Raw genomic sequence first — 22,061 nt, 5'->3', positions numbered from 1 at the left:
AAACAAAACAGCACAGGTACTTAAACTATTCCAAAGGCATACTGATGGTCAATATAATTAGTATTTTAAAAGCAACACAGGCATCACAGAACTTTTAAAGCACTAATAGCATCTTCTACTGATGAGAGTTGTGATTTTACACTTTCTTGCTGGAATCTTACTTTTAACTGCTCTTACAATATAACCCACTCTCTGGATGAACAAGCAGAAGGCTTTTTTTGTATGTGCACTCTATGGCCTCCATCTTGGCTATGTACACAGAACTTACTAGCCACCTGTAATATCACCTGCAAGTCTGTTTAGTATCCAGAAGTTATTCATATAGTATTTAGTATTATCTATAGCAACACTTACTGTTGTCTGTTTTGCATTTTTTTGCATTTACTCTTTATATAAGAACTAGCACATTGAATACAGGTCAGAAATCTTGGCTCTTGATCACTAGAAACCAACAGATGCATAATGCCATCTTGTGATAATATTGCAATAGTACACCAGACTCCAACACAGCTTCCACACAGTGGTCATCACTTGTTCACAGGCCCTTAGGAGTATACATTACTTCCAAAATATATGATGAAGACCTAAGGAAAGCACATAAACATTATACAGCAGTCTCTATATCTGAAAATACTAAATGCCTGTGCGTATTTTCACCACGAAATATTTGGAAGGTTTTCAGTGAAGTAGGTATGAAAAGCACATAAGTGCTTTTGTTTTCTAGAACATACTAACATGTTAAAGTGACATCAGTTCTTTTTAGAACCATTACTGCTTTAATAAGCAATTAAAATGAAGTGGAAGATTTTTCATAGAAAATATTAACACAGATCTGTAGTAGCAGCAGTTTTTAATTTACCAAAAACTGGCATCTATTAGCAACAGGACATACATAAAAATGTTTGTTTATACAAATAAAATTAGGTTCTGAATATTCACAAAGTAACATGACAGAGCAACATTCTTACTCATACTGACATTTAGTCTGATCAGTTGTGATATAAAAACCCTTCGTAATCTTCAGTCAAGCACCATGGCAGATAGTGCATTAAGATCTCTCATGAATGGATGATCAGCTAAAATTTTATCAATCTTCTGTCTTTGCTCATAATCAGGAAATATTTTTATCAGGGCTTCTCTTAATCGTACTGTTTCTGAGGCAGATCTTTGTGGTGGAATTGACAGACAAGCCTTCATATTTGTATCCAATGGAAGCCATGCTGCTGAACGATCACCGTGTGCTCGATTTTTAGGCTGTTGACTGCTGCTGGTTGGATTGGGAACATGCATGAAGAAAGGTGTCTCAGAAGAATACTGCTCTCTGCTCTGTAAAGCTTTTTGTGCTGACAGAAAATTTCTATGGAATAAAAAGAAAATTGATTAAATTGAGATAGAGTGAACACTGTCTCTGTACAGCCAGAGAAAAGAAAGCATACAACTCCTGTACTTCACTGATTGCTCAGTTACTGACTGAAAAAAATATGAATCACTTGATTCCAAAGTGAAACAAAACTGTAGGTATAACATCTTTCAGCTTGAATCTGGCATGACTAACAATATTAAACATTACCTAGGACTTGTTCCAATAAACCGTGAGCACTGACACCTACCTGGCAGAGCATAGCAACAGTCAAAGCTCATTTACTGGAAATATCCACACAAATGTCATTGATCTAAATGGATTAAAAGATGTGTTGAACACATATATACTGATTCAGAATGTGAAGATGTGGACAGACAGCAGACACTTCAGCCGCTCCGCAAGATCATTCATCTATCTGTGTCCACATTTTGGATTGTAAAATGAAAAAACATTGCCTTATCTTTAATGGGGCAGTGAAGTTTTTCAGCAATTTTAGGATCTGAGTATTCTATCTTAATCATTGATATTTCATTTCAGACTATTTAAGAAGTTGATGCTTCTCAAAGCTGCTATCAATTCAGAGGCAATTCCACTTCACACACCAGCACATAACACAGAAATATGAACTAGAACTCACATTAGTTTGTTCTCCTGCTACCAAGGGAAACTATTAAAATTACAGAGCTCTATTTTAAGTTATACAGTAATCCATTTATAATTGTTAGGCTGGTGAAAAAAAAATGGAAGCCTAATTCTTGTTTAAAAGAACAAATCCATTTTCAAATATTGACACAATGCAGAGCAAATTCATCCTTCTGAAATACATGCATATTTAAAGAGTACAATCATAACAACATAAGCTTATTAATATTTAACATTGTAAATCAAGAACAAATACCTTTAAATAGCAACACCCCTCCAAAATGGTTTTATTAACAGTACCATAACCACATGTGAAATGAAATGCCTCTCCTGTGACAAAAGATATGAAATAGTGTTTTGTGGTGACTATTGCTCAAGTGTTAATAATAAGTGTATTTTAGATACGCCACTGTAATTGGAAGGACACCAGACTACCATATATCTCAACTACCAGTAGGTTTGTGCAATAATGACATACAGTTTGCACCACGTTTGTATAAAAACCACCACAGTGAAACCCCAGAGGAAGTTATTTGAGGCATTTATCTTCAGTTGTGAGAGAGATGTTGATGCAAATGTCACCAGCACTTTCTGAACAGTCTGCAGTAACAGGAAAAAAATACCCATGTTTTTAAGCTACTACCTGCTAGCATTCTTGTCTGATTTTACTGTACCCTTACTATATTGCTCTACAGAAACGTTCAAGTGAGTCACAAACAGTTCATTTCCCATCTGAAATCATAACTGCCTCAAACAGAAGTGAAAACAGAAATTATACCTAGAACAGCCTTCACTTTGAAGAAAGTCATCTAATCTAGGTCCATTTCTTCCCAAGGGATCATCGGGAACCATAAAAATGTCCCCAGCAAAAGTGTACTGGAGCAACCTGCAAGAGAGTTCTTCCATTATTCTTTACTACCAATGTATTCTCCCCTTCCCACCCTTTACCTCCATAAAAAAGGAGTATATGCCTAGAACACACACCCCATATAACATCAGGAGTTACTAGAGCTCAACTAGTGAATACCCATTTTAATTGCAGCCAGCAATCACTGTCAAAGTAACTTTAAGGGAGCGTATGTACACTGTTCTTATTTGCACTGCAAAACACTGAGGTGGTTGAGTTTCTTTCCTTTTACAAACAGCATACATCAGGTGACTGCTTTTTTCTTTTTTAAACAAAGACCAGTGTGGAATTTTCCAGATGATTACAGAAGATTTTCTGGTTGTTCAAACTCCCCTACTTCGTAAGGATCTTGAAACACGAAACAATTAGTGCTTATGTTATCAGAAAGCCACACAACTAGCAAACATTTTTAGATGCTTATGGTTGAAACAAACGTTTTGTTTTTTTTCTGGAATTATTTTGGGCTGGTGGAAAACCTGCATTCAGGGAAACTCAATCAACTAAAATTTGTCTGTGAAGACATGTGGTATAGTGGAATTTCCCCAGAAGTAAAACTAACAGCTGATGTTAACACATGATCTTAAAAGAAGAAAAAAACAAAAACAGACTAAAAATGACGTTAAGTATTCTTACTGAAGTACTGTATGAGAACAGAACCTGACTTTCATAGAACTCACTTAAGAGTGAAAATGTGCACGTGACTAGACAAGAACCCAAGTCAGTTTTCAGTTATTTCAGTGTATAAATACAGAACCCAATCACTGCAGGAAGTGTTTGCTCAGAGAATGTCACAAAGACTGAGGGATTAATAGGAAATTTGGTCAAAACTGAACAGAAGAATGTACTTTCTATTAAGAAGACCTGATTTAACTGGAAGAAAAAAAATGAGAAGGAGTCAGAAAAAGGAAGAAACTGGTTGCACAAGAGAAACTATGACCCATAGAGAATTCACAAATTGAAACAGAGATATTTGACAGCTAAGTGAACTCATCTAAACCCACAGGATGCCCAACAGTTGTAGGGAAACAGGTGAGGGATAAGCATTATTTTGCTTAGCTATGTCTATTTGCTGTACTGCAGTGCAGAGTAAGTGATTCTGAAACTTTAATAGTGACACTGTGTCTGCATCAGCCATTGTATCTCCTTGAAGAAATGAACTTACAAAAGACTACGAGAGCAGCTTGCTAAGTGTGTACTCTTAGCAGAATGTAACACAAACTTCAGAAGCACACAGCTCGGCTGCCATAGAGGGCTTCTACTTAGATGAGCAATTAACAGACATGCATTAGAAGATCCGTGAATAACAGGGATATCAGGCTACTCAACACACAATTAGAAGGTCACAAATCAAAGGGGTGAAACTAATAGTAACTTCTTGTGCTCTAGAAGAATTGCATCATAGGTTAACTTCGTGTGGAATTATAATTTAAAATTTTTAATTAGAGTGCCTGCAACTTTAAGGACAGACATCCTACAAGGCTTTATAGAAATCTAAGTAATTACCTTTTCTGAATAATTTCTCTCCAGGCAAATGATTCTGTCACAAATTCTCTGAAGTTATCGTTAGTCACAATAACACCTCCAGTTTTATCAGCAAGATGTAATAAAAATCTGTAACATTCATTTCAAAGACAGTTATAGCAGTCTTCTTTGCTGAAAATTGTTTAAAGACCTAGAAAACTACATATTCTTACCATCCAAAAGTAACTTGCTTACAGGAAGAAATTTAAACACTAGAAAATTACTTGATTTTTGACCCATTATTAACTTTAAAAAAAATACAGTTTTAAGCAGCATTCATTTATTCACTGCACATAATTTTTATGGGAGGCTTTTTTCCCCACTGGAAGACAAAAATTCCGACATGAAAGTGTAAAACCTTCCAAACACAGAATTAATAGATTCTGAGATATTTGTAGCGGTAAGTGGCTTGTTTTTTTTTAAAAAAAAAAAGTACAGTATTTATTATGGATTCAAACCCAACTTATTCAGATATACCTTTCTGCTTAATATTAATATCTGCATTCTGCAATATAGTGTTATGCACATTACTTAGTTGTTTGCTTTGTCAACACCTGTAACAAAAACTGTGGCTACCATTTTATTGTTAAACAAGTTATGACACTAATTTAGAAAATACCAAGATATCTATGTATTTGAAAATAAGCTTTTTGCTAGTTGAAACACTGCACAGAGATAACTTTAGCAAAGACACATATGTTAATGCAATGCTCACTTCCACAGTAATCTTAAAATTACTGCACCTACATAACATTATATATAAAAGCTGCCTGTATGCAAAATATTAGTGTGTAAACTACTCCAACTTGATCTCTCCTACATAATATAAAATGATATTACACATTTTTTCTACATTATTACTAAAGAGACTGGAGTTGTGACATTTTAACAAGGATATGAAATACAGAGCACTTCATTTATATTTTGCATATCCAATTTTGCAGCCAGGTACACGACTGTATGATGCAACAAAATAGACATGCCCATGATGCAAAGAACTTGACAATTCCACGGTCAGAAAAAGTGCAAATTATTATTAGGATTAAACTGCACTAGCTGTCTGACAAAGCTAGAAATGGCTCATCCAAGCATAATTTGGTAAGCTGGATGGAGAAAAAAACCTTTACTACTATGTTCTTCTGACTGAGTATCAAGACTAGGAAGATTTGGTAAAAACCAACAAAAGCACTAGCACACTCCGCTCCACCCACCAAAAGCTTAGTACTGTGTTGTCCATTACAAGATGATCCCCACATTCTGAAGCATAATTTTGCTTCTCTAACTTACAAACTTAGCAGCCCAAGCAGTGTTACAAGTATACCAGCACAAGTACACAACTGTGCCTATATGCCACAATGACATTAAGAGGGAAAAAATAAAAAAAAAAGAACAGAATGGTACCTGATAAGGTTTGTTCATGCTAGTGCTCCTCAGACTTACAAGATCATTTAGGGATAAGTCAACGATTAGGAAAGCATAAAACAAACCTTAGTAAAACATTTGTTTTCGCCCTCAATGCAAGTGATGACATTTGAAATAGATTTACTACTTTAGTTTTGGTTAAAGTGGCCAAGAAAATTGTCCAAAATTAATTCAATGCAGCAAACAGTATGTACAAGAACAGACATTTGTTTCGTGTTACTGTTACAATATAATATGTGAAAGTCAGTCTAAAGCTGAACACATAGCACACTGTCAAGACACACTGAACAATTAGATAATAGTACTGATGGTGAAGGACAAAGCACAACCAGGTGTAAAGTGTTTTTAACAACTATGCATATTCCGTACCTGTCATCATGAGAAGCAATCCTTGCTCCCAACACCATCCTTGAAGGGGTTAAAGATAATATTCCAACATCTTCCAGCTGTGTTAAGAAATCCTGCTCTGTTAAAAGATGAAACAACTGTTCAATAAAACAAAAGCTTTCCTCCAAGCTATGTATGAATTTGACAATTAAGATATGTATATACACACACAAAGAGAGAGAGATATAAATGGCAGAGAAGATGGGTTATTTTTGTACCTATTAATTTACAGAAGTAGCATACTGATAGCTGAAGAGTTATTAACATATAAGCAGAGGGGGAAAAGGCTGAAATGAGAAATTAAAGAGCGAACAAACAAAAATGCAAAAAAAATAAGTCTCCATCTATGGCTTATCAGCAAGTCTATACAGAATATCAGAGTATCTCACAAAGTATGTTGAAAACAAATTATTTGTGCTTAGCACAAGTGTTCCTTCCCTTGTTTTATGAAGTATTTGTTCTCCATTTTCATAGGAGTACCAAATAATTATTTACAATTAAAATTAAGAAAGCATTAGGAAACTATTTGCCACACCTGTAATGGAAGGATCACGTCTTGTTCTCCACTGTGGAACAAACACAGTAATATTTCTGTGGCCACGTTTCCAAAAGTAGTCAACAGCTATTGCAATTCCTCGACAGGAGAAGAACTTCCTTAAACCATGACTTGGGGGAAGGAGGAATGGGAAGAAAAAGATAAGATTAAATTCAATAGAGCTTTACTACTATTAATGCAAACAAAACAGAACTAGGAAAATATACCTACAGTCTCAGCAGAATAAAAGCTAGATGGATATTACAGATGAAAAATATTATGAATGAAAAAAAATGTCTTCAGCACAAGAAGAAAACAGAATTATCACCTGCAATTTAATGTAGCTCAGTCTTCTTTAGCTTTCATTAGTACAATACCTGGGTAATTAGAAGTACATTTACCTTTAAAAGGAGGCTAACAAAAATTGTTTCAGAAAACTGTTGATTATACATAAGACAATCAGCATGCTATGTATCCAAATACAATCCCAGTATAAAACAGTTTAACTAGTTGCCCAAGATTAACTGATAAATTCAATGATAATATGAGATGTTAGGGCCTCCTTTTCCTTTTCAACAACGTGAGCTACCGTATTCAAACAAAATAATGAAATGTCTTCAAAAACATGCCTTCAAAACACTGTAGTCTAGTGGCAATCCTTTAGAAATCAAGATGCTCGTTACTTGCTTTTTACAACTCAGTTTAGTGACTCTCCTTAAAGTCAACAATTGCCTACTATGAATGATGCAGAGTTTAGAGTTGACCACGAGAAATTCTCCTGGATCAACTATATACCTACGGACTTCAGGGTTATCATTTGGCACTCTACAGAAATTATCAACAAATACCAAGACATCACAAAAGGAATCATCAGGTTATGATGATATGCTCAGACTTCAGGGAAGTCTTTTGCATCTACTACCTGTAAGTAGATGACTTATCTTGACCATCCAGATACATTTTATCAGCATAAAAGTGTCTTATAGAATTTGTGAATCACTGATACTATTGTGACCTACTCATATACAGTACTCCATTCAAGAATTATTATCCTAGACTAAACTAGTTAAGACTGATATAAAAGGCTCTTTTGGGTTTCCAATCTCTTAAGTCAGCTTATTATTGTTGTTGTATTTTATTGTTGCAGCAAGGCTACAAACAAACAAGAAAACCCGCTTTACTCTTAAGCTGAAGGTAACTTAACTTTTCTCTTAGTTGCAAAAGCAAGTCAACTTTTGTTAACTTTGCAGAGCTCTCACTGAAACTACCTCTGAGGCTTTAAATACTGAGATGGAACAATGATAATTTCAAGTAAGTTCCTTTAAAATGGCACACATCAGTCATCAAAGCTTGACAGTTGCCTAGTAAGAAATTCTGCAGAATACATTCAATTTTCATTCTGTAAAGTCTTGTTATCAAGAAGGATCTCATTTACTAATTAAGGTTTATTTGGTTTTAGATTCCATCAACTATCCTGTTATTTTTTTTTTTCAGATATTAATATTTGAACTTCATAAATCTGAGCTGTTTTAGAAACTACTGAAAGTTCTACCAAATCAAAAAAGTTTCATCTTAAAGGGCTTTTGAGCAAATCTTTCCAAGAATAATACAATCACCTAGCAATTTAAATCAAAGCCAAAGACCTTCCTTTTCTACATAATCAACTTTAAACCGTTTACTCATTTTTTTCTTTAAAAGTAAATTCTACGTTAATTGTTTATGATACAGTAAGTCATAACTGCATTATTATAGTTAGATTTGTAAACTGGTATAAATGTCATACATAGAATCAGCTAAGATCTTGTGAATAGTAACTGAAGGCTGTCATAAACATGAACACTGTTATTAAAAGGAGAATGAAAACTATCAAAACTGCTATGTGTTTGAAATTAAACTGGCTGTCAATTGCACATAATCTTTCATTATTAAACCTTATCCTAATTTATCAATGTAGTCACTATTAGTATCTGAAAAGCACAGCTCAATACATACTGATCACCAAAAAGCTAGCTACCAAAAATTTTATACATACTACAGCAACCTCATTGTCCTGACTTCAGTTGAAAGTTTATTGAACTTTAATAAACTTTAAATTTAAATTTAACAAAGAGATAGTTAGTAAGAACAATACTTACGTAATTGCAACGTTGCTTCCATCAATAATGATATGTTTTAAATATGGCTTCCCAGGTTCATTTTTCAACTCCAGTCTGTATGGCTTTTTGAGAGAGTCCAGAAATCTTTGGACACCAGTAATTGAAGGATCAATATGACGTCTGTATGATCTGTCTGTCTCTCTATCAGGATTTGTAGAATTTACCTCTGAAGACAACACATGGGCTTGGGTAGAATTTTCAAAATTTGACATTTGAGAAGCGTGCTGGTTGGGAGATCTCACTTGGTAAGAGCTGCAGTGTCCTAACTGGTCCTCTACAACAGGATGACTATTCTGCACAGGTGAGGACCCTGCAGATTTTTGCTGAACTGCATTTTTACTCTTAGCTGCGGTACGCCGCACATCTGAGCTCCCTCTGGCTACAAAATCAACATCTTTGGGAGCTCCAGTCTGCGTAGGACTGAGAGGTACAAAACCATCAGTTTCTGTATCACTTGATGTTGAGTTATGATTCTTACCAGGACAATAATTATCTCTTTGTTTATAGCATATAGCTGAACTTTTACCAGGAGAGACAGGTTTGTATACAGATACATGCATTTTATCTTCTGCATCAACTTGAGTACTCGAGAGATCTCCGATTTTGTGACGTTCTGTTCTCGTCTCATTTGAAGTATGACTGGTTTTAAGTGGATTTTTCTTGCAAGAAATGTTCTCATCTTCTAGTTTATGTGAACTATTTGCATTACTTCCTAAACGAAGATTTGTAGTTCTTTTAGATGACCATTCCTGTTCTTTTTGAACTTTTAAGTTTTCTTTTTCAATTTCTTCTAGCAATGTTAAGGGTTCCACAGACTGTCCTAGAACACCAATAACTTTTTCCACAATACATTGTGAATATCCCATTGTTCTAAAAAAGTTTACAAGAATCTTATATTCTATTTCCTCACTGATATCATCACTTTCTTTTATACAGCAACTGGGATCATCTAATTCACCACAGCTACCTGAAATCAGATCGATAACTGCATCCCTCTTGGAAGGATCACTGTGTAAGACAGAATTAACCTCCTGGTCATTTTCCAAAGAGAACTGCTTTTTAGGGAGACTTTCCTCAGCATCAGAAAATCTTCTTTTACAAGATTGTCTTTCTTTAGATGCCATCACCTCTAATGGAGGCACAACATTTATGGGAACAAAACTTGTTTCAGGAGCATCAGAAAACACATTGTCCATTTGCTTTGTAAGCTCAGTTACAGGAGTCCCAGCATTGTTTCTCTCTTCCTCATCCTCTGTTTTTCCATCCCTTTTAACAATTACTTTAGAAGTTTTGTCCTGTAAGAGCTCTGTTGGGCTTCCAGACCCTGTAAGATCTATAATAGCACCCCCTAACTCACAACATTCAGTTTGCATAAGAGTTAAGAGTTCTCTTTTTAGCGAGCTAGGCAAAATCAATAAATCCATTGTATATTTATCTGCATGTGCTTCCACAAATTGTCTAAATTGCTTTTTAATATCTGATTCATATTCGCTTGACAAGCTTTCATTACTCTCAAAAAGCTTCACAAACTGCTGAACTTGACTTTGAGCCATAACAACTGCTTCTGCACCTCCTTTAATACTAAGCAATCCTATTTCCAGCACAGTTATGTCAGCACAGGTATCTTGAATAAGACTATTGAGAAACATGTTCTGTGCACCAACAAAAATACAGTGCATGTCCTTTGGGTAGTATTCTTTTTCTTCTAGTTCAGGTTCACAGAGACCCTTAATATACTCCTAGAAGGAGAAAAAGACAGAGCAGTGAGTCTTGTGAAAAGTTGACATTTAAAATTAGTCAGTAATGGATCAATACATTAGAGTTACAGAACTGCAGGGGCTGGAAGGTACCTGGAGAGATCACCTAGTCCAACCCCCTGCCAAAGCAGGCTCCCTGCAGCAGGTTGCGCAGGTAGGCATCCAGGCAGGTCTTGGAGATCTCCTGAGTAGACTCCACAAGCTCTCTGTGCAGCCTGTTCCAGTGCTCTGTCACCCCTACCATGAAGTTCTTACGCACATTTGTGTGCAACTTCCTATGCTTCAGTTTGTGTCCATTTTCCTTTGTCTTATTGTCACACACTGCTGCAAGTGGTCTGGCCTCATCCCTTGCACCTTAGATATTTAGACACTGATCTCAGTCTTCCTTCCTCAAGGCCAAACAGATCCAAGTTGCTCAGCCTTTCCTCACGAGAAGTGGTGCAGGCCCTTCATCATCTCCGTAGTCCTCTGCTGGACTCCTTCCAGGAGATCCCTGTATTTTTTGTACCTGGGAGCCAGAACTGGACACAGTACTCCAGGTGAGGCCTCATAAAAGGCAGAACAAAGGGGGATGATCACCTCCCTTTTAATGCACCCCAGGACACCACTGGCCCTCTTGGCCACCAGGGCACACTGCTGGCTCATGGCCAACCTGTTGTCCATCAGGACCCCCACGTCCTTCACTGCAGGGCTCATCTCCAGGTCATCCCCCAGTCTGTACTGGTGGTTAACATGTGCCTAGGGAAGGATAACCACAAGACTCTACATTTGCTCTTGTTAAACCTCACCTGGTTCCCTCTCTGCCCACTCCCTAGCCTGTCCAAGCAAAATAAAAATAAAGCCAGGTTTGCACAATAAATTTGAGAAAGTAAATACTTCAAGTAAACTAGTTAACAAATACAAAACATGTATCTGAAGTTAATTTTAAATAGATTTCATAGAGCTAACCTTTTAATACTTGAAACTGATAGTAACTGAGTATTTAAGCCGTGGTTCCAAATACACCATATAGTTACTTTATGACTGAAAAAAAATCTTAATGTTCTTGATTCTCAGGACTCTTAATATCTGGAAGCACTCAGCCTCAAACAAGTAAAGGCATTGCCATTTTTGTCTTAAATTTAAGAAAGGCTGAGTGGTTAAAATTATGATGTTTGGACCAAACTCAACTTTTACTTCCAGTATTTACAGAGTAACTCATTCTTTTGGGTTTCAGAGTGGTATCTATGCTACTCAGTTAATAATACAGCTAAAATGAAACAGTTTTCAATTACTGTTTCTTTATTTTACTAGGCTAAGTCATTTAAAATAAATCTTGATCTTCCTCACACAGTCTTTAGTTTTAGCATTCACTTGTAACAAGACAAGTCAGAAAGATTTTGTTATACTCATTCTTTGGTCAGAGAACACACACTTCACCAGAAGCACCTGGCACTACAGTAAATTCATAACAGAGGACTTGCAAAGATCATTTCTGAATAACTCCCAAAGAGTAACAGCAGAAGTATTTATATTTTTATCTATTTATTATATGTTCTTTGTCCTCTATTTATTACTGAGGCATGATACAACATAACTAGTAGCATCCATTAAAAGCTAACCTACAGAAAAATTAGGAAAAAAAACAAGACAAAAGCAAAAAGAGGTGAACAATGTCTGGACTGCAGCAGATTATATTAATCAGGAACAATATTCACATTTTTCAGCTAACAGTGAAAAAACCCATCTACTACCAAAAAGAAAAATCACATCCAAATTCTTAACAGCAAGGCAACTTCTGATGAAGGCAGGGTATTTTGACAGGGTATTTTGATGAGGGCTCATTACAGGGTATTCTGAAAAAGTAGATAATATTGACAAAATACTGAGAAAAACCCACAGATCTCCAGTTCTGTGTTAAACATGGACAGAATTGCTAGAAGTTCAGGATTTGTTGTTGTTGTTTTCTTTTTATAGATTAAAAAAGGATTGTGATTTTTACCACCCAGAAGTTAAGTAAATAAATTCTCTATAATACTGTGTTCTAAACATGTCAGAGTTCAGAAGCTGCCAAAGCACAATACTATTTTTCTTAAGTCTACTGTACTTCAAACTCTACAGTGTAGTGAAACCACTTTCTAAGCTGCAGTCATGATATTCCCAGATTCTGGAGTATATCAAATTTTACTGTCTTCCCTTAGTCTTGGAAATCGAAATTCTCTTTTAAATGAAACTGAAAGCCATTACAATGCAATGAAGAATGCAAGGACACTTTTTATCATCTCTGAGTCATACTGGTGTAAGCACCAAGGCAGGGCGCTTCAAGACCTGACCAGTACAAACTGCTTCTGCAGCAAAGTCAACAGAAAGATGTTTGTGCCTTAGCCATCACGACTGCTGTTGCTAAAAACAACAGGATTAAAAAATTTACGTCAAGATCTGAGAATGAAACAGTACTGAAGAATGAATATTGCAAACAATTGATGAATTAAAACACAAATTGCCATAATAGAATGTTTTAAAAGAACAGAAAGGTGTGTGATAATTAATACTTTCTAGTCAACAAGCCATCCAGATAAGGCCTAAAGAAGACTTTAAATGTAAGGGAAGAATCTCCTACACCCTTTCAAGTATGTGGAGTAAGAAGCAATTTGTATGCTGTCAGGAAAAAAAGCAAATTACAAAATTGAAAATTGTTTTCCAGCCTTTTTTTCTGGAGGAAAAAAAAACAAAGAGGAAGTTGTATTGCAGCTGCCCAGAGAGGAGAAATATCCTTTATGTCACCTGTAATAGCGTCCAGAATCTCTGAGCTCAACAGCAGAATCAAACTGGTTGAGAACCAGAGTTAATTCAGCAAGCTTAACTTTCATAATGTTTTCCCTAGACCTGATGCATTATACAGGGAAAGGAATCAAGTTCTTCAAAGCGGGATGTTTAGACAGTGAATTAAGTCATAAAGTCCACTGTGGACATGTGTGTTAAAGACACAAAAAGCCCAGATATCAGGACTTCAGGCTTGAGAGCTACCTGCAGCCTACTGGCGCTCACACTGCTGCACTCAGCACACAAAATGAGCACGCAGCTCCTGCTGACACCCCGTGCACCAGCTGAACAACGGGTGTAGCTGCTTCTACACAAGCACCTCACAGCAGCCAGCGCCATCACCAACGGCACAAGCAGCACTGAGAGCTTTCTTCTCGTTTAAAGAAAGAAGAAAGCCCCGGCAGACCAACAGGTGAAGAAGCCCGGAGCCGCCAACTTTCTTCCTGGAGGAAATGAGGGCTCGGCCGAGCCGTCACTGAGAGCCGTGCCAACAAGCCACGGAATCAGCGAGGTGTGTAAACCAACCGCAAAGCCTGGTAACACCCAACCGAACCCTGCGGCTTCTGGAACCGGAGAAGAAGTTAGAGCGAGCCGCGTTCTGCTCGCTCTGAGCACCGTGAGGTGCCGGAGGTCGCACTCGAGGACTTCGCGCCGTGCTCCCGGCGGCGCTGCCCTTCGCTCTGGCAGTTCAGCCACTTCCGACACGGCTGCCGGCAGGTCGCGGCACGTCCTCAGCCCCCGCCCGTCGCTCCCCGAGTCGGCCGCAGCCCGGCCGGGCGGAGGGGCTTCAGCCGCGCTCCCCTCCCCCCGCCCCCGTACCTTGGCGCTCCGCACGGCCTTCCCGCCGCCCGCCAGCTGCACCCAGATCCGGGCGGCGGGTGGCGGCTGTCCCGGCGGCGGGAGGGCGGGCCGCCAGTCCCCCTGCGCCTCCAGGACGGCCAGCCGCACCTCGAACAGGCCCTGAATGCGGCCCCGGCTGCCCTCCAGGAAGCGGCGTTTCTCGGCCGGGACGGTGAACTCGTCCAGGCCCGGCCCGGAGCCGCGGGCCGCCCAGCGAGCCGCCATCAGCGCCAGCCGCGCCGGGCCGCGCTCCGGCCTCCCATCCCGCCGGGCCGCAGGACAACAACACGGGGAATCCCCGGGCTCCCTTCGCACCCTGCGTGCGTCATCAGCCCGCGACGGCGGCACCGCCCCACCGGGAAGTGGGCGGCACTCCCTGCACGCCCGGCCGCCATCTTTGCCGCGGGCGCCGGCGGCGGCTCCTCTCGTTTTATGAGGCGTCGCCCCGCCTTTACCACGTGGTGGGCGGTTTGTTGCAGAGCTCGGAGCCCAGCCGGGGTATAGCGAGGCGGCTTCTCCTTTTTTATTTTTATTTTTTAACCGTTCAGCTCTTGCAATGGGCGGGCTGGTGCTGCCGCGTGCTGCAAGGAGGCGCCTTAGTGCCGCGCGCCGCCACCACAGAGCCGGCGGCACGGAGCGGGCAGCTCTCACAGGGACGGCCCCGAGGGGGGGCGCGGGAGGGGCTCCGTGCAGCGAGGGAATTTTGTTCCTCTGTGCGCGTCGGCAGCCTGGAAGCTTTGTGTGAGCCCTCCTTAGTGGTTTCAGCAGTGTTGTGGTGCCGTCGTGGTGGATTTCGTTCAGAAAAAAACAAAAGAACACAAAAAAACAACCATTAAAAAAAAAAGTAAGTTTTATCCCTTGCGGTCGTAAAGGGAGAAGTGTCCCAGCAATTAGGGTAGTTCTGAGGCTCTACCAGGTTCTTGAATGGCTGCAGTTGTCAGTACGGAGCAACTGCTGTACAAAAGAGTAAATATTTTGAGTCTTTCTCATTTCCGAACCTGAACACAACTGACATCCTCCAAGTCCTCGCTATTTGATTCCCCCTGGATTACATCCATCTCCCTGGTGTTGCTGTGGTGTTGGTTTTTCAAAGCTGTTCATTACATGCATCCTCCAGAGGGAGGGTGAATATCTTCTGCATCTAAACGTCCCTATTTTGTTCCATTAATACACAACCTAACAGTGGGAGAGGGTAAATACAACGTATCATTTTGATAAGGACACTTGTTTGTCTATTTAGAAACTTCTTAACTATAGGACAGACTGCAATCAGCGTGCATCTGAAGGTCACACCAAAGACGCACAGCTGTATATTTTTTGCTCTCTGAGTTTACAGCGTCTTTGAGTGCAATGTAATTGTTGCCATGGTTAAATGGGGTGACTTACACCTGTGCACACAGCATTTACACACACACATGTGCTCTGAAGAGGATATGGTTCTAATGTTCAATGTTATATTTAAAAAAAGTGATCGGTTTTCCCAAAGATATGCTTTATTTTTCTAAAAAGAATCCCTTTATTTGTAGTTTAAACACTTATTTGCTTTCCCATCAGTTAAATAATGCTTCATCAGGCACGCTGGGTTGCTGGGCAATTTCTGGAGGTGGTTGGTGCCATCGGCTGTTGTAACGTGGTCACTGCAGCCACTGCTGCATTACAGCCTCTGATAGCTATAAATGAAATTGTAAACAAGAAAATTTACAGTAAAAATGAAATGACAAACAACTTTAAGATACAAAATATAATTAAAAAGCTGGAAATAAGGTGCTTTTGTTTCTTTCACACATGTCAATACTGCTTTTAGAAATGCCCCAGGATAGCTGAAAATGTACTGGTTTCTAAATAAAGTGGATAATGGTTGGTGCTCTTTATATAGATAGTGTATTTTGCTACATATATGTTGTAAAACTTGCTCTTACTGCAGAATTTATTGTAATCTGTATAATTCTCTATCTGTATTCAGAGGTGATTTTTAGCATTATAGTGGTATGAAAGGTCTCTCAGGAGGTCGTTGCAAGTAAGTAAGGCTCCTTAAGACTGTGCCCCAACGTGCTAAGCTTATGCAGAATGTGACATTTTAGCATTCAAGATAAACTAGAACCCTTTGTTAGGGGAAAAGATTAGTGCTGTAGAGAAGATTTGCTTATGTTTACAAGCATGATTCGATTGTTAAAACTAGTTGGAACTGTCTGCATGCTTTGTTGTGAATGAGAACTAAAAAAATATTCAGATTATTTGTTTCCAATTTGAAACTGCAAACCTACTGTAACGCTCTCCGTTCTTTGGAAAAGTTGCAAGCCTCTTGTCCCAAGTGTATATTCAAGTGTGTTAAAACCAGACTTTGGCTAGGCTGAGTACACCAGAAATTCTCTTACATTTTATAACAGGCTGATAAAGAGGACTTGTCACGGTTGAAAGACTGCGGGCTGTTCACTGTAGAATATCCAGAGTGATAGGTCCTGTTTAGTTGCTGGGGTTTCCTGACCCTTTGATCACATCTTGTAACCTTACTTTAGGGAAGGGAAAATGTAGTGCTTAACTGATAACAGTTGAGGGAATTGTTCACTGAATGCCTGCACTTGTATTTCCCTTTGGAACACCAGTGGGATATTATACAAATGGTCCTGACTGTAAGTAAGCAAGTTGTTGCCAAGTTTTTCATTAATTGTATTAACATTAGAGAAATACTCTAAGTATGTTTTAAAGTAGTTTGCTTGAGCAACTTCTTGCTTTTCAGGAAATATTCTGCAATTAAAAACTGGTTGCGTAAATGATTCTGTGAAACTGGGCCTTCCTGAAATGTTTGGGCGTGAGTGCCATACTTGAAATAAAGCTGTGCTAGTTCAGGCAACAGAAACTGAATCTTAAAATACTTTCAGATCCATGAGCTATGCAGTCAGTGGTGGTAGACTTCACAGATTCTGCTGTGATCTTTGCCATTAGTATTATGGCCTTCACTGGTGTTATTCTCATGCATAAGTTTTAATGTATGTGCAATTACTTGTATGCTGGCATCCTAAAGTACTGGGATGTAGAAGACATCCTGCTTTAATTTGAATAGCAGAAATTTTTAATCATAATGTAAATACTGCAGTAGCAATTTTTTTTTTTAAATGCAGTACCTCAATTCTGTGTATCTCAATCAAGGTCTCATCAGGAGAGTTTGCGTTATGCTTTAATTAATGGGTATTCTTGTTTGTCTCTTCACAGAAGTACGAAACAAAAAGGCAAAATTCATCTGACATAAAATAACTGTGCTTTATAAGGTTAAATTTCTAGACCTTATTGCTATCTCTGCTTATGTAGCTGAGGACCTGTGTAATTGCTGGACAGCCGTGATTCAGAAAGCTTCCTTTTTGTAGAGCTGACTGCAATGCAGAGTTCTTAATGAACCCATTGATCAAAGCTTTTGTTTTATTTCTTTGGTTTCTAGAGGAAAACTGTTTGAGAATAATCCAAAATGTAGATTCTGCAACTGTCAGTTTCTATTACTGATTTTGTATCTGTCCCTTAATTTTATATTAATTACTTTCTTTATTTCAAACTCTTTTTAAAATTATAAACATTTGAATCTTTCAAAAAGGAAGAAAAAGAAAAGTATTGCAATTACACATGCATTGGTTGCTGAATGTTGGTAATAACTCTCTTCTTTTGTGCATTGGAGTTTGGATTTGTTTTTTGAGGCTTTTTGAGTGTGTTAGCTTGGGTTTCTTAATTAGTTGCAAAGAGCTGCAGGTGTATTGGCAAAGACCATCATTTAGCCTGGGAAATGTTCCAGGAAACAATTTAGGGTTTTTTTTTTTTTAATGTAAATATTTAGCTGTGTTATTATGACTTAATTTAAACATTCCACACTGTGTGTTTCCTGTGTATTTAAATACGATAGTTTCACTTGAATGATTGACAAAACAAGTGATAATCTAAGAATGTAATCTTTATTGTGAGAGGATAGTGAGCACTACTGAGTTACTTATGGAAAGGACAAGGGGAGTTTTAATGAGTATCACTATCCTACAGCTGTATGAGGAATCACAGCTCAGCTTCAGCTGATACGCTGCAAGTGTGCCTTGCTCAATTGCCACTCTGAGGTGAAAAATAGGTAACGAGCAAAGTCTTGCTCTTTACAGCAATTTTCATAGTTCATCAGAAGCTATACTTAGTATTCTGAGCACCACTATGTTTTTACTGCTTTTGCAGCCCAGGAGACTTTTTTCTTGGTTTTTACAAAATAAATAAATAAATAAATACATTAAATTTTCATTAGTGAACATCTTACTCCTAGTGTCACTACAGAAATGTAAACCCTCTTTTAAGATAGGACCTTACAGGTGATTTCTGGGGCATTTACACCGGCATAAAAATAAGTGCTTGTCTGGCTATGGTATGGTATAACATTCCAGTGAATTAAGTTGTTTCTCCTGGTTGGACATCTGCATCAGCACTGATTATTTCAGCAATGTTTTTCAGAAACTGATCTTAATTTCTAATTTTATTTGAATGTAGAGGCTGTAGTAGAGAATGGCAATATTTGGCTTAAATTTTCTTGTACAGAACAAGATTTATTTTCTTCAGTTAAAGAAGAATATTTTTCCCCATAGAATCTACTGTGTTTTTTAAGCTTTAATGTATACATAGATGGCAGGACCAGACTTTCTCTCTATATGACAACTTCTTGGATACAGATAAGATTTTGCTGATATATTTTCATTTTAACTGACGATTGTCTTTTGAAAGATCCTTATGAAAACAATGCAGTCAAGAATCAGGTTTGCAGGCTTTCTGTGGGAATACTGTCAAATGTAATTGTATTAATGTAAGTGGGATTAATCACTAGCTATTGTAAATTAGAATGTTGTCACGAATTTCAGTTAAATTTGACTGATCGGACGTGCTAAGCTTGCACAATAGTGGCACAATTATCAAACTGACCTGTTGTTCCTTACATAAAAACAGTGATGCATTTACATTTGCTTCCAGTGTATTTTATTGTATGTCTCAGAGCAAAGATAGTTTAATTAAATATTAGTGAAAAGCTTTTTCTAGACGCAGACCTCTGGAAATTGCTTTAACTCTCTAACGTTTAGAAAGCATACTTAGGGCAATGGGATGCCTCCTCCTACGTGCTTGCTTTCACAATGATGGAAAATAAAACATTTTCGTGAAGGCATGATTCCATTTCAACTTGTTCCACCAGAAGTTATAAAAGACAGCTCTAAGTTTTGTATTCTGATAAGGACTTCTGGATCAAAATCTAGGAGAAGGAACTTGGAGGTTACATTATATGACAGATGAAACTTTTAAAACTTCTGTCAATCATGTTATGGACCTCTTCATGCTGGTGTCCTGCCAGTCCCCTACCATCTCTATTATATCCTCAAACAACACACTTTTTCATAAGTGTAGGAGCACAAGAAGTCAGGACTATCTTTGACTGTATTTGAGTACTGTCAAATGCAATTTTGTCATGGAAATGAAACGTAATTATTGGAATTCCCTGCCTGGCCAATGTCTACTAGTAAGTAGTTTAAAACCACCTTCAGTGACTTAGAACACTTTATATTTATTTAAACCTACGCCTACTTCTGTACCCTGTTAATCTGTAGTGATTTACATTAGATGAGGATTGGAAAGAGATTAATGCTTACTGATTTAGATGCTGTTTATTTTTCTACTATAAACACTTTTGAACTGTAGTCTTTTCACTCTACAAGCCTTGTACATATATAGATAATAGTGATTCTAAATTTTGTCTTAATTCTCAATTCTCAACAATGCTAAAGAGTAGATTATTGAAGGCAATAATGTACCTAGTGTCTGTTCATATGTCTAATTTCAAATATGTCCAAATATCTGTAAGAAGTTGGGGATTACACCAATGTAACTTTGGAGTTAACTGTATTGATATAATTGGGTCTATTGTGGCTTAAAGCAGAATGCAAAAAGAGAACTGTTTATAGTTCTTTAGTATTTGAACTCCTACCCTGAAAAGCATGTCAAACAGTAACCCTGATGCTTTCCCTGCCCACCAATGAACTCATTACAATAGTTGCTGTGATACCAGAACTGTACAACTGAGTTGGGAATTGAATTGTGGTCTTCCACACCTCAAAGCACTGTGTGATCTATGTTAGTTGTTAATTAATTGTGTCAATTTGCTAGATGACAGCAAAATCAATCCTATCAGCTTCACTATTTTAGAAACATCATTACTATTTAAAGTTATTTCTTGGAATTCAATGTATTCAGAATTACACCAAGAAAAATACAAGCTCAAATAATGAAAATCTTCATAGTTTCTTTACCCAAATGTGTAATTTCGGAGAAACATACGTTTTATGTTCACTTTGTTTGTTTCCAAGTTTTCTCTACCAGACAAAGCCCTTCATATATTTTAATTAAAAGCCAGAGAAGAAATAAATTGTCCTTGGCATATGTCATGCTAATAAGCACTGGTTAGTTTGAAAATACATGTTCATTGGTTTTACATGATAATTTCCCTTTGAACCAAAAGGCCTCGTTTATACAGAAACATTTTCTGGAAGCAGTAGGGGGCATCATTTCACTTTTGTAATTCTTCAGAGACATCATCCCAGTGCATAATGTGTGCAAACTGAATTTTCTATTTTGTTTATGGCATTAATCCTAGGGTTAAGGTTGGCCTGTGGTGAGCAGTAATAAGTTTAACCTTTGACTTCATACAGTAAGATGTAATTTATCATTTCTAGACTCTTTTGTAAGTGCCATTACCCTTGCTTCTCTTTAAAATAGAGACAAGTAGTACTTGATTTCACTTAATATCAGTGATCACTAGATGCAAAACAGTAATTTATTTATTGTCTGAGCCTAGTTCTTATCCTGTGAATAAGTCTTTTAATCAGTACAATTTACTTGCTATTAAATTTGTTTTAGTCAATTTTTGTAACTTATAAAATGTTATGTCTTCACATATAATTTGAACAAGTAAAATAGAATGTCTCAATAGACCCAAACTGTAAGAAATATGGAAACAAAGCAAGCAAGCGAAATGTTCACGTTCATATATTTCTTTGCTGCACTATTATGATCAGGAAAGCATTTTAAAATTAAAGACAAAGATGATTTAAGAATTAGCAGCAGGTGTGTAGACAGTTTTTTTAATATAAAAATAAGTGAACAATGTGACTGCTAGTTGTAAAAATTCCCTGTTTTTGTGTTAGTGAGTTTTCTTTTTTAAAGCACTGTTTTTTTTTAGTTTGCATTATGTATTTACGTTATTTTGTTTTGTAACTGAGGAATAAATTTATAGTAGGTTCATTAGTTAGCATGCTCTTCAAGGAAGAAAAAGTGTATACTTTTACATTGCTCGTATTGTGAGTGCATAATCTTTCTATATTGTAAGAAAGTGCTGATTCCTCAAAGATATTTGGACAGGGTGTAGAATGTCACACACATGCTGATTTCTTGCAAGGCATTTTGGTTTCAGGGAAGAATCATTTAGGAGACTCATTCAGGCTTGTGCCCCTTAATAAGACCAGAATTTTGGAACTTTCTTTCCTTCATATCAGACCTGTTATATTTTGATAATAAGGCCTGTCTTTATCATAGCAACCATCTCATTAAATCTTGCCATTATTTATAAAGTATAAATACAAGTTAAAAGGTAAAATAATTTGAATAAAAATAGAAGTTATACGTACTCTTCTGGAAGAGTACTAATGCTTGGAAAAGTTCAAAATACGTTTTTTTCATC

The 22,061-nt window shown here is 37.5% G+C and overlaps 1 protein-coding gene and 1 long non-coding RNA gene across 6 annotated transcripts in view; one reads left to right on the top strand and one right to left on the bottom strand.

The window, feature by feature from the left end:
* The window catches only part of LOC116243609 (uncharacterized), a 55,280-nt gene extending 53,891 nt beyond the window's left edge, over positions 1–1,389 (top strand). For 2 of the 4 annotated variants that reach the window (XR_004170019.2, XR_004170022.2), the window contains one exon: positions 1,164–1,251. This is a non-coding gene — a long non-coding RNA (uncharacterized LOC116243609). Of the gene's footprint in view, positions 1–1,163 lie in introns of all 4 variants that reach the window. The other 2 variants (XR_004170020.2, XR_004170021.2) reach the window with 2 other exon arrangements.
* N4BP1 (NEDD4 binding protein 1) lies at positions 755–14,741 on the bottom strand. Of its 2 annotated transcripts, none has more exons than XM_031614910.2 (7): positions 14,312–14,741; positions 8,913–10,672; positions 6,778–6,908; positions 6,225–6,321; positions 4,416–4,523; positions 2,784–2,891; positions 755–1,357 (listed from the first exon to the last, which is right to left on the bottom strand). In XM_031614910.2, exons 1-7 carry the CDS (start codon positions 14,555–14,557, stop codon positions 1,021–1,023), a joined length of 2,787 nt encoding a protein of 928 aa, XP_031470770.2. In that variant the 5' UTR covers positions 14,558–14,741; the 3' UTR covers positions 755–1,020. The 2 variants fall into 2 exon arrangements, with proteins under 2 accessions (XP_031470770.2, XP_090006089.1); XM_090149963.1 differs by lacking the exon at positions 14,312–14,741 and adding an exon at positions 10,784–14,305.
* Between the last annotated feature and the right edge of the window lie 7,320 nt (positions 14,742–22,061).

This window comes from Phasianus colchicus, chromosome 13, assembly GCF_987193195.1.
Source record: "Phasianus colchicus chromosome 13, bPhaCol1.hap1.1, whole genome shotgun sequence".
In the NCBI taxonomy this organism is placed as follows: Eukaryota; Metazoa; Chordata; class Aves; order Galliformes; family Phasianidae; genus Phasianus; species Phasianus colchicus.
This window is presented reverse-complemented; position numbering and strand designations above follow the sequence as displayed.

Bases quoted from the DNA above. Each gene is read 5' to 3' on its own strand.
- N4BP1 (XM_031614910.2), bottom strand. From the start codon at position 14,557: ATGGCGGCTCGCTGGGCGGCCCGCGGCTCCGGGCCGGGCCTGGACGAG. The intron at 4,524-6,224 runs GTACGGAATATG...TGAATGTTACAG, and splicing joins ATTGCTTCTCATGATGACAG to ATTTTTATTACATCTTGCTG. The intron at 1,358-2,783 runs GTATAATTTCTG...TTTATTCCATAG, and splicing joins CAAAGTGAAGGCTGTTCTAG to AAATTTTCTGTCAGCACAAA.